Consider the following 12,255-nt stretch of genomic DNA (forward strand, 5'->3'; position numbering starts at 1 on the left):
TACTATAGATGCATTTTAGCTCAAGGAAGCCAAACTTCCCTCCCACTGTTTTCAAAATTTTTCACAAAAATGACAACCTTACATATGATGGAAAGGTATCATCTTAAAGTAGAAAACGTTTCCCGCTCCCAAAAGTCTACAGGAAACATTGACTTTAAATTATTACCATGCCTAGCATATCAGCCAATTATTATTTAATGCACAAAATGGCTTTGTTTCCCCATTTAATACTATGAGAAGAATTTGAAAGACAATATACTATGTAAGATTTTAATGGCAGTAGCAAAGTTAGCCAATATCGCACATCAAGTTCTTTTGACTCCTTACAACCCTACAATGCAGCTATCATCTACTCAAGCTTGCCACGCCTGGCCACAAATCTAATTCAAATATTAAAAAGTAAACAGAGTTCATGGAGGGGAACAAATCATACCTTTCCTCATTTCTACACTGGAAGCATTTGACTGCTGAACTTGCCACCAGAGCTTTGTTTCCTAATTAACAGGACTGATATGTTTTCACCTTTAAAGGCCTTACAGCTCCCTAGAGTAATCAATCTACTGCAGCTCAATTACTGCACCAAGTACATACCACAGCCAGTGAAGGAGACTTGAACAACTGCAGCCATGAGTGGAAAGATATGAATATGCATAAACTCTAAGTGGGTGATCGAATCATCACAGAGGGTCATGAGAATTTGCAGCAAAATAATGAGAAGAATTAATCATTGCAGATTCACAAGGCACTTAGGAAGTGAGTAGGTTTTTCAAACGTGCACTGGAGCTCAGAAATTGGCTTTCAGCCAACTCTGAATTGATTTGCATTCTTCAGAAATGGAAGTTTTCAATATAAAAAAAAATACATTGTATTTTGGCTTCTGATAAAACACCAATTACTGCAAGGGCATAATATGCCATAGTAATTGAAAACTACTTATAACTTTGGAACTTCATACAACTGTACTCTCTTATGCAATCTGCTTTGTTTTCATAAAACAATTTTTTAAAAATTCAATTCGCAAATATTAGTTCATCTTGACGGCTCACTCTTAAAATACTTTTTTAAAAATTCAGGCATTAAATCCAAATCATGTGTACACGCAAAGAGGAGTATGGCATTATTTAGACATCTATTAAGAAGTGTACCGATGGCAAATAAATACAGCAACTAAAATGTCATGATTGAAGTCCCATATATGTGGGAGGCTCCCATGCTCTTTTATGACTGTCTACACAGATAGTGGCTAAACTACATGTCATGGTAAGCCAATATGAAACAAATGCCAACAAGAGGTAGTGGTTTGTAGTTTGCACTTCCCAAACAGGTCACAAATAAAAACCAAGGTTTGTTCTTAGTTTTATAAACTAGATAAAATGCTTGCAATTTCTCCATTTCATGTTATGTAAATGTATAACTGTTAAAATATGCTTACTCTTTCACTCCAACTAAACTCATGGCTTCTGACAATTATCCATTATAATGGCGAAATAATGCCAGTATCCTACGAGGGTGATAATAGGTCAGTGGTGGACTATGAATGTGCCATGCATTTATTAACTCCAACATCTGAATGCACAACAAGAAAGAAAAACGGGAGGCATCTAAAGAAACCGGTGTGGCTGTATAAGGAGCTTACAGAGGAACTGAGATGAGGAAAAGGGAATGTATAAGAAATGGAAGGGAAATCCCAAAGGAAGAGTATAAACGAGTAGCCAACAGTTGCAGTGAGAAGGTCAGGTGGGCCAAAGCTCAGAATGAGTTCCAGCTTGCAAGAGGTTAAAAATAATACAAAAAGGATTCTTTGGCTAGTGTGTCCAGTTCTGGGTGCCACAATTTAAGAAGGATATTGACCAGCTGGAACATGTGCAGAGGAGGGCAGCCAAGATTATCAAGGGTCTGGAAACCAAGCCTTATGAGGAACGGTTGAGTGAGTTGGGTATGTTTAACCTGGGAAAGAGGAGACTGAGAAGATATGATAGCCATCTTAATATCTAAAGGGCTGCCATATGGAAGAGAGAACCAGCTTGTTTTCTCCTGTTCTGGAAGGTAGGACCCAGTAAAAGCTGTTTTGACAGTGGAATGAACTCCCTCGGAAGGTTGTGGGCTCTCCTTCCTCATCGGAGGTTTTTCAGCAGAGGTTGGATGGCCATCTGTCATGGATGCTTTAATTGAGATTCCAGCAATGCCAGGGGTTGGACTAGGTGATCCTCGGGATCCCTTCCAAATCTACAATTCTATGATTCTATCTCTGGTTGAAAAGATATCAGTTGGTAGGACTGAGAAAGCCTAATGACATTGTGTGATTTCAGGCCAAAGTCTCACATGTTTCTATCCTCTTTTATGGTGTCAAGATTCAGCGGCATGCCAATCTGTCTTAGTTTAAATAAATCCATAACCACATAATCTGACTGAAGATGCAAATTATGGAAATGTTATAGGTTTAACATGGGGACAAGACAAGACACATTTTTAAAGATAGACAATATGTTGGTTGCAGCTTGTCAACAAACTTGCAAAATTTATTGGCATATTAGTATGCACAACAAGAACACCTATAAATAAATGGTTGATTTAATAAAACTCAAAATTTATGAACATGACTTTTGCTACAAAAAGAAAAATACTTTCTCTTTACAGAACATTAAAATAATCAGATTCTGACTTTTCTCTTCATGTAACATGCTGCCACCTGGTGGTTTTCAATATTAATTTATATTTACAATGGTCAATGATTTTCAATATTAAACTAGAAAATTTCTAATAGTATAGTTTGTTTGTTTTTCTAATTCACTAAATATTATTATGCATCAGAGCTTAGGCTTCTCAGAAATTGAGGGTGTGGGTGGAATCCAATGTTATGAAAAAAAAACTTTTGTTTGTGCAATGGGACTTCCCTTTCTTCTGTTTCCCCTTCATTGCTCCCCAAATCTGCTCTGGTGGGTTGGGGGCCTGTCAGAGCACATTTTGAAAGCACAGAGGGGCTGCAGGTAAGAGAGGAAGAATATGTTCTGCTGTGTGAGCAGAAATCCATTCTGTTTATACACATTCTGTTTGACTAAACCCTATGCATTGCCACATGCCATCAAAACCACAAACCCTTGGCATGTTCAAGCACTGTTATTAAAATATTTTAGAAATCTTCCCTGACACTAAAATTTAGTGGTTCTCAAACTGTGGGCCAGATTTTCTGGTGCGTGCATCCATGCAGCAGCCATTTTTTGTTGCAGCCAAAGCTACTATTACTAGGCATAATATTGAGGCAGCAAATACAGAAGCTCCTTTCCCTCTTTCTCTAGTTCACAGCTTTTTAGGAGGGAGCCCAAAAACAATCTGTTATAGTCCTTTCAACAATGCCAACGTTTAATCTGTGACTTGATGTACAGACGCTGAACACACAGCAGTGCGCTACATGTAAGATTCTGTATGTTTACTTTGGTTGCTGGTAGATGCATGTCTTGTGTCTGCAAGTTTTAAAAAACTGAGAAACACTTCTTAATTTTTGTATATTACCTACTAGTTTAAAAGTGCCCTGAATTTGTGACAATTGTACTAGGGTTTCTTTGGACCAATTTGCACTAAACAATAAACCATACTACTTCACTAATACATGGAGGAAACAAACCATGATAGTTCAAATTTGTTCTTCTCATAAATCAGTTTTCTTGAGCAAAACATAATGCCAAGCCAGAGAGTCTGGTTTGTTTCTCCCCAGTGGAAGAACTATTAACTATAATTTACCATGAAGTATGAACGGTGCCCTTAAGGAAGAGCTAATGAATTAACTTTCTGAGGACTATGGCTCTGAAGTTCATGGCAATTGAGAGGAAACCAGATTTACGAACAAGGGAGAAATTACAACAGCAGCATATTTTAGCAAGGTACTCTCAAGTGACAGATGGTAAGTGGTACAGTGGAACCTCGGTTTTCAAACATTTCGGCTGCCAAACTTTTCGAAAGCCAATTGCCAAAAAGCCAGAAGTGAATGCTTCCATTTTCGAACATGTCTCTGAAGTCAAGCAGCTTCCAAGGCACGTTTTTCCATTTTTTCCCCATTGAATTTGCTGACAGCCCTTTGATCCTCAGTTTTTGAAATTTTTGGAAAACCGAGGTTCCACTGTAGTAGGAAAAACCAATAGAGAATGTTAAGGTAATCTAGACAAGATGAACAAGGTAGATAAGCACTTTAGTAAATAATGACAACAACAACAACAACAATTTTATTATTGGGCTAATCTCTACCAATAATTTTAGTTGCAGATGGGCTAAGTACTTCTAGTACAGCTAATTCTATGGAAAAGGAAAAGACTAAGGAAAAACTAGAGAAGATTCTGTGAAAACAGAAAAGAGGATGGCAGAAGGAAATAAAAATGATGACTTAAATTGTGAGAGGACGTGATCTGTGGTGGAAAGTACAGTGGACCCTCTGGATACGAATGTAATTCATTCCAGGGGTCTGTACGTACCCCGAAAAGTCCGCAAGCAGAGGTGCCGCTTCTGCGCATGGTGAAACCCAGAAGAATACACTTTGGGTTTGCAGTGTTTGCAACCCGAGTTACGTTACCCGAAGGTAATGTAACCCGAGGGTCCACTGCAATGCAATATTTTCAGAAAACAGAAAGGAAAGGAGCAAGAGACCCTAAAACTTGCAGCCCATAGAGTGAGAACTGAAAGGAGAGATGTGGGATGAAGGCAAATGGAGGGGGGGGGAGTCATTACTGCAGAATATAAAGTAAAAAATAGTGAAAACTGGAGTAGGAAGGAAGAAATCACACATGTGGCAGCAGGATCAGGCCAAAGACCCATCTAATTCAGCATCCAACCAAGCACTTACAGGAAGCCCATGAGTAGGACTTGAGCGCAAGAGTGCTAACACAGTGATATGTAGAGGGGCAAGCAAGATAAAATTGCAAAAAACAAACAAACACCTAAGTAAAATGAACAAAATGCACCAGGAAAAAATCCTCACCTATCACATGATCCAAGCATATTACTAAGGTATGATATAAATCTCATGTTCCTTGGCTAACATGAAAGACTTAAAACATTGAAGCTGGAGAAAATGTGGAACTATAGAAGAAATATTCATCAAGAAGTTTATGCCTTCCCAAAAAAGTTTTGCACCAAAGCAGAACCAATCTCAGGAGCATAAACCATTTCCACCATTAAGGTCAGATTCAACTTTATTTGTGTCCCAGAGAATTTCCCATTACAGTTGTACCTTGGTTCATGAACACCTTGCAAATTGAACGTTTTGGCTCCCGAACGCTGCAAACCCGGAAGTGAGTGTTCCGGTTTGCAAATGTTTTTTGGAACCCAAACGACTGGTGCAGCTTCTGCAGCTTCCGATTGGCTGCAGGAGCTTCCTGCAGCCAATCAGAAGCTGCGCCTTGGTTTCTGAATGTTTTAGAAGTCGAACGAACTTCGGAACGGATTCCGTTCAACTTCCGAGGTACCACTGTACCTGTTATCCTCCTAACATCACAGGATAATGAATAAAATTGAAGTCTACCACTTGTTAGCAACATGAATTCTGGATGGGCACCCTGGTGGGCAATCATATGACATTGTCAATTTTATTCATTCAGAAGGTGTTAAACTGTATAACGAGACTAGAAAATGGGGTTGGATGCAGAATCTGGTGTGAATGTTTAGTAAGCATTTGGGGAAGGCAAAATGGGGCCATGGCTGAGTACAGGCATACATCGGGTTATAGACGCTTCAGGTTGCGTTTTTCGGGTTATGGACCCGCCAAAACCAGGAAGTACTGGAACAGGCTACTTCCGGGTTTCGCTAGTCACGCATGCGCAGAAGCGCTAAATCGCGCTTTGCGCATGTGCAGAAGTACTGAATCACAACCCGCATGTGCGCAGACGCGCCACTGCCGGTTGCAAACATGCATAGCGCACGGATCATGTTCGCAACCCAAGCGTCCACTGTACACAAAAACTACAGCTAGGTCATTTCTTTCCCAGCTTTACCTGAGCATTTTCACATGAGATTTGTTGATACACAGTAGTTCATTTATTTGTACATTATTGCTGTTCACTGATAAAAGCAGAAGCATCTGCCTCCTGCCTTCATCAGATTAGTTTATATACAAAAAACTTGTTTAATGTAAGAAAAGGTGAAGATAAGAAAACCACATATTCTTTTTATCTAGCGGACCCCAACTTTTACTCAGAAGTAAACTCCACCAAGTAAACTCCACCCACTCTGTGGGTTAAACCACAGAGCCTAGGGCTTGCCGATCAGAAGGTCGGCAGTTCGAATCCCCGTGACGGGGTGAGCTCCCGTTGCTCGGTCCCTGCTCCTGCCAATCTAGCAGTTCAAAAGGACGCCAAAGTGCAAGTAGATGAATAGGTACCGCTCTGGCGGGAAGGTAAATGGCGTGTCCGTGCGCTGCTTTGGTTTGCCAGAAAGCAGCTTAGTCATGCTGGCCACATGACCCGGAAGCTGTACGCCGGCTCCCTTGGCCAGTAAAGCAAGATGAGCACCGCAACCCCAGAGTCGTCCGCAACTGGACCTAACCGTCAGGGGTCCTTTTACCTTTTACTCCTAGAGAGGAAGGTGCACTGGACTGCAGTTATTAAAGCTATGTAGAACTGAGGAATAAGGTGGAGAGATGGGGGTCAATTAACTCAGCTTTCAAGTGACTGAGTTAAACTTTATATGTCCCACTAGAGGGACAAAAAGTTCAAGTCTACCCCTCTGAAAGCCATCTTCTTGCCCAACATGGGGTTCCATGCCTCAAGGTTTTTGTAAGAAACTTACAGTCTGCCCTGGACTTGCAACAATTACATGGGTACATTACTCAGTTTAAGGGGGGTGGGGGTGGGAAATAAGCTTCAGAAAAATCTAATGTTTAAATACAATTATATTTGGGCATCTAAGTAAGGTAAAATTATGAAAATTGTGAATGTGACCATTAGCTGTTCACTGGCTAGAGTCTGGTTCTGCACATCCATTTGTAACTGACACTCCTGATTTAGTATCTTTCTTCTGAAAGTAACTTCCGGTGTGAAACATGACTGCCATCATTATCTCCAGCAGATTCCCTGCTCCCCACCCCCCAGCCTCATTTATTATTCAAGCACCAGCATTTCTTCCATGACCTCTGGGAAAGTGATCTAAAGGACCATCTCAAGTATATTTTAAAAGCATGCGTACTGAGAATGGAAAATAATTCTTTCCAATTTTCCAAATCACTTTTATTTTTCTTGATTAATTTGTCAATTATTTTTCTCCCCTGTCCAAACACCCTTTGATAATTATAATATTACATTATAGCTGTGTGTCATTCACACGTAAGTGGGAGGACACCTGTATTTTATATTCAATTAACAAAATATTATGAATTGGTGATGCACATTCTTTTTCCAAAATCTCAAACATTTACCTAGAATGATGAAAATAACTAGCAGAAGAGAAGATGGAGAGAGACAAAACTTACTCCTTGGCATTCGTTAATGACTCATACCAGATCAGGATCCTGGAGATTTGATTGGATCCTGAGACATCATTTTGATCTCAAAGCTGTGTCTCTAACTTCCCACCTAAATTATACTCAGAAAGTAATCATGTAATATAAAATAAATTACACCAAATTACCTCTTCTACGTTGGAAGCAGTTTTGGCAGACGTCTCCATAAAGATAAGCCCATGCTCTCGTGCAAATGCTTCACCTTCTTCCTTTTTCACTTCTCTTCTAGACTCTAGATCACTAAGAAAACAAGACATCAGTTGTTCCCTGTACAAGCACAAGCTAACTCACCTAGGCACATATCTTTACTTAAAATTACCGTAAGTCCATTTGTCTAGGTATACCACAGACAACACTACATTTGATGAAGTCAAATATAGAACCTTAATCACCTTCTAAGTGACTAAAAAGAAATTTATTCACTATTACTGATTAAAAACCAATGCTGAGGAGAGAAAAATGGGAAGGATGGCAGAGAAGACGTGCAGTCACTCCAAAAGCATCACGACAAAGAACTATCAATGTTGATTTCTAACAAGAGAGGCATATCCTAAAAAATACACTGACAGCATAATATGGAAAAATGACTCCCGGCAGCTTTTCAGACAGGATCCCAGCTGCCATTTTCATGAACCTCATTAGCCAGATTGTGGGAAACAGGACATTCCTGTCAACATTTCTCAGCTTATGCATCCTTATGCTACTTTGTGGTATAGCTTTCTAACAGCAGCTTCTATCTAAGTTCATAACCAGAAAATATAAATTTTGAATGGATATTAATACAGTAACATTTCATTTACATACAAATGTCTGCTGGTCACTCTTACTCAGTCCTTCCTCCAAAATTTCCAAAATCTCTTTTCATAAGTTATATGGGACATGTATTATTAGCAGCCCAAGATCAGTTCTGAATAACTGCAAGTTCCTATGTGGCTACATTGATGTTTGTCAAAACCTCACCCCAGACAGTTGGTCTTGCGCACCACTCTTTGTAAGGTGGTATTTAGAGCAAGCAGCCCCTCTCTTGCAGGCCTTGACACTGTTGGAACCTAACACAAGATGCAATGTTTCTTCACTCAACACTTATTTAAGTTATGGAATTAGCCAATGTAAGATGTAGTGCTGGCCACTAGCCTAAATGTTTTTTCTCGGTTTAGAATCAGGGGGCAACCTCCCCTATGAGGAATGGTTACAACAGACACCTTAATGATTATTCGTATTTTAAAGCTATGACACACACTTAGCTAGGAGTTCCTTTGAATTCAGTGAGTAGGATTGTGGGAGGGGAGTTGTTGGTTTCTATTCTTTTTCTTGTTTTTATTATGTATTTTGGGTTCTCATTTTGTATTTTTATGTTGTGAACTGCCCTGTGATCTTTGGATAAAGGGTGGTAGACGACGACTACTACTACTACTACTACTACTAATAATAATAATGGCAGCCCAATAACAGTTCTGAACAACAGGAAGTTCCTATGTAACTACAGTGATGCATGTAAAAACCTCACCACACAGATTGGTCTATTGTGTAGAAGTGGAGTGAGTCTGCACATCGGATGTGGACTTCCAGGCCCCTCTATCAAGCTACACCTCTCACTGGTGCTACACCTGCACTACTGTGTAGAACAGAATAAGTAATCCCTAGAGCCATTGCATATCAATTAATAAATAACAGTACCTTTTAAAAAGTGGCCCTTCAGGCCTCTCTATCAGGCCTTGGTACTTGCCCCAGGCCACACTTCTTTCTGGCTATTTGCCTTGGGTGCTTGTGCCTTGTCACTGAACTGCGTGCAGAAACTCTGGCTTTTGCATGACTATGGTGTAGCCTACTGTACAAATATAAAAGTCAAACCGGTTGCTCTGCCTAAACTTGCCCCACCCACTACTGGCATCTGGCTTATGCAAGGCCACCCATAAGGGAGTACAGGCCTTGGACTTAAAAATATTCCTCAGTCTTGGTATAGAAAGCCACCTAGCAGCACCTTGTAATCTATTTTTTTTGGGGGGGGGACTACACTGCTTGCAAAATGCAAGAAATACAACTACGATCACCACCAATGAAATTTTATCTTCATTTTAGGTAAAGTTTTGTTCTCCTTGAACTTGAAAAATCTGCTTTCTCCAATACATTGTTGCCAACATAAGAGTTATTGGTAGCATAATGACAATCTTTAAATCATTCGGTCCAAACTATGTGTGAACTACTAGTGCTAGACAGAATCTGAAAAAGCTCAGCATGTTAATAATACAGCATTGATTGAACAACTGAATGTTGTACTTCTGTGAGTACAACACATTTTTCCAGACAACAAAGATTATCTGTTCATCAATGATGATAATACTATGAAGTAGGACATTTAAAAAACATTCAGAGGGTTATATTAAGAATTGCAGTAAGCCGACCAAAGATATTCAACAAGCCTCCAACTGGAGTTAAGAGTTCCACCGTGGTAGCCTTGAGATCAACTGCAAAGGAGTCTAGTTTGAAAAAGAACTAGCACATTGTAGGACAGCTCAGACATGAAGCTAGCTAAATGTTAAAGGGAATATAAACATTTCAGTCTTTTAATCTAAGAACAGCTAATGTGAAGCCCTATAGATGTTGTGGATTACAACTTCCACCATCCTGAGCATAGGCCATGCTGGCTGAGGCTGATGTATGCCAAAACATCTAGAAACACTGTGTTGGGTACCCCTGTTTTAATTGGCATTCAAATCTAGAATTGGATATATTACTAAAAAAAAAAATTCGAAAATGTCAGGGGTTGTTTTTTGTTTTGTTTTTTGGCAACTCAGCTGACTCAAACCAGGATCATAAAATGTTAAAATTATTTTTTAAAAAAAATAAAGGTCATGTACTCAATATGCTACTTGTTATGGAGCAGGTTTTTAATTAACTGTTAATCCACACCATTTCAAAAGGCTTTTAAATATATATATACCTTTTATTTCCAATGAGCATAATGACCATGTTAGAATTGGAATGCTGACGGGCATCTTCTAACCATGTTGTCAAATGGTTGAAAGTGTCCCTCCTAAAATGAGACCAAAACGCAAGTGAGGAACAACGCACAAACAAATAATGAACAAAGCAAAAGTTTAAAAATATATATAAACAGAAAATTTAATGACTTTACCAGTTGTTAACCTAGGACTTATACACTGGACAAATGATGTGCAGTGGAAGTCACTTTAGTTCCCTTCTGCTTCTACCACTAGTTGAAAACCAGTTTTAGACATTGAAATCTGTTAATGATTAAAAAAAACATACAGAAAAAAGCTAGTTACAAAAGACTAAAAGATTCTGAAAGATTCTCACCTTGTAATGTCATACACTAGTAAGGCCCCTGCTGCCCCTCTGTAGTATGACCTTGTGATAGAACGGAAGGACTCCTGCCCAGCCTGTAGAAATACAAGATTCATAGTTCATTTTGTCTCCTGTGTTTCCTTGTGAAGAAAGTAAGAGTCTTGCATACTTACACTAAGAAGTTTATTGTGTAAGGGATTGGGGGAAAGGACAAAACCTCACTAATTCTGGAAAAGAGGAGCCACGAATTAAAAAGTCTACAGCACAGAACTATTGGGGAGGGGACTCAAGAACAAGACCTCTAAACCTTTTTTGGCAATCCCTGACAACCCAATTTACTGAATGGCTTCACAATACATGAATCATTATTAGAGTACAGAATGGACTCCTAGCAACTAAGCTCTGAAGACAAATTTGAAAGGAAGCAAATAACCCAGTGCTTCACATTTGAATTCAATAACTCCCTCCCTGGGGCAGCTGTTGACACTAGAATAAATAAAGCCCATTGTAAATAAATGATGAATGACATCTTTACGCCCACCATCTGCTGGTGTAAAGGTTGTAGGAAGGCCAAGGATGCAGATTTTATCCGTTATATCATAAACTGCAGCCAGCTTTCAACAGTCTTCAGATGGAATTCTTTCCACTAGCATTTTATTATAAAAAACAGATAATGGTTTTGAATTTGATTTTATATAATTCTATTGTACATTTAATCAATTTCCTGTGCTTCTGACAGAGTGCTTGTCAAAAGCATGTAAGAAGGTGCCTTGATTGCCACAAATGAAAAACATCAGATATCATATAAAAATGATTTTTAAAAAGAATTCTAACAGAACATCCTAAGTTTAAAATTTTATGTTAGATTTTCAAAGGGGATTGGTCATAGAGCTACACTGATGTCATCCTATAGCCCTCCTTTCTGCTTCAAAACATATGTATGGGTCACATATTTAACCTTTTTTTAAAAAAGCCTTGGTCACTATGAACTGGACATAGTAATCCCAAACACTGAATAGCTATATTCTATCACTAAATTATGTAGTTATTAACAGCCATAGAAAAGAAAAGTTCACCCTGCCAAAGATGTTAGGCAAAAGCTAACGCTTGCAATACTTGTAAGATTTCACCTCCCACTTTTTCTCCAAGAACTACAATGTTTACCCATTAACACTAAGGTGATTAGTACATATAGTACATATATTCAACCAAGTTGTTGCACTAGTGGAAGTCAGAAGGACCTCCTCCTTCTTCTACCTCCTCCCCAAACTAGGAGAACTCCAAGAACAGCACATGGGAGAGAAGGGGGGAAGATTTTACGACCAGTGTAAGCATTTTTGCTTGCCAGACAGAACAATCGCCTTCACATGGTGTTGCATTCCACCCATAGTCTTTTGTGATGGCAAAAAAGGAAATGAAACTTATCTCACATAAAGATAACTATGTCTTTAAATTTGCCAGCATAAATG

The 12,255-nt window shown here is 39.1% G+C and overlaps 1 protein-coding gene across 1 annotated transcript in view; it reads right to left on the minus strand.

Moving 5' to 3' along the window:
• RAB2A (RAB2A, member RAS oncogene family) overlaps positions 1-12,255 on the minus strand; it is a 32,853-nt gene that overhangs the window by 5,371 nt on the left and 15,227 nt on the right. Inside the window, exons 4-6 of the mRNA XM_081013650.1 lie at positions 10,799-10,881; positions 10,422-10,514; positions 7,609-7,720 (exon numbers count right to left, since the gene is read on the minus strand). Coding sequence (XP_080869776.1) covers positions 7,609-7,720; positions 10,422-10,514; positions 10,799-10,881 — 288 coding nt within the window. The remainder of the gene's footprint in view (positions 1-7,608; positions 7,721-10,421; positions 10,515-10,798; positions 10,882-12,255) is intronic.

The sequence above is a fragment of the Podarcis pityusensis genome (genome assembly GCF_964106645.2).
Source record: "Podarcis pityusensis genome assembly, chromosome: 7".
In the NCBI taxonomy this organism is placed as follows: domain Eukaryota; kingdom Metazoa; phylum Chordata; class Lepidosauria; order Squamata; family Lacertidae; genus Podarcis; species Podarcis pityusensis.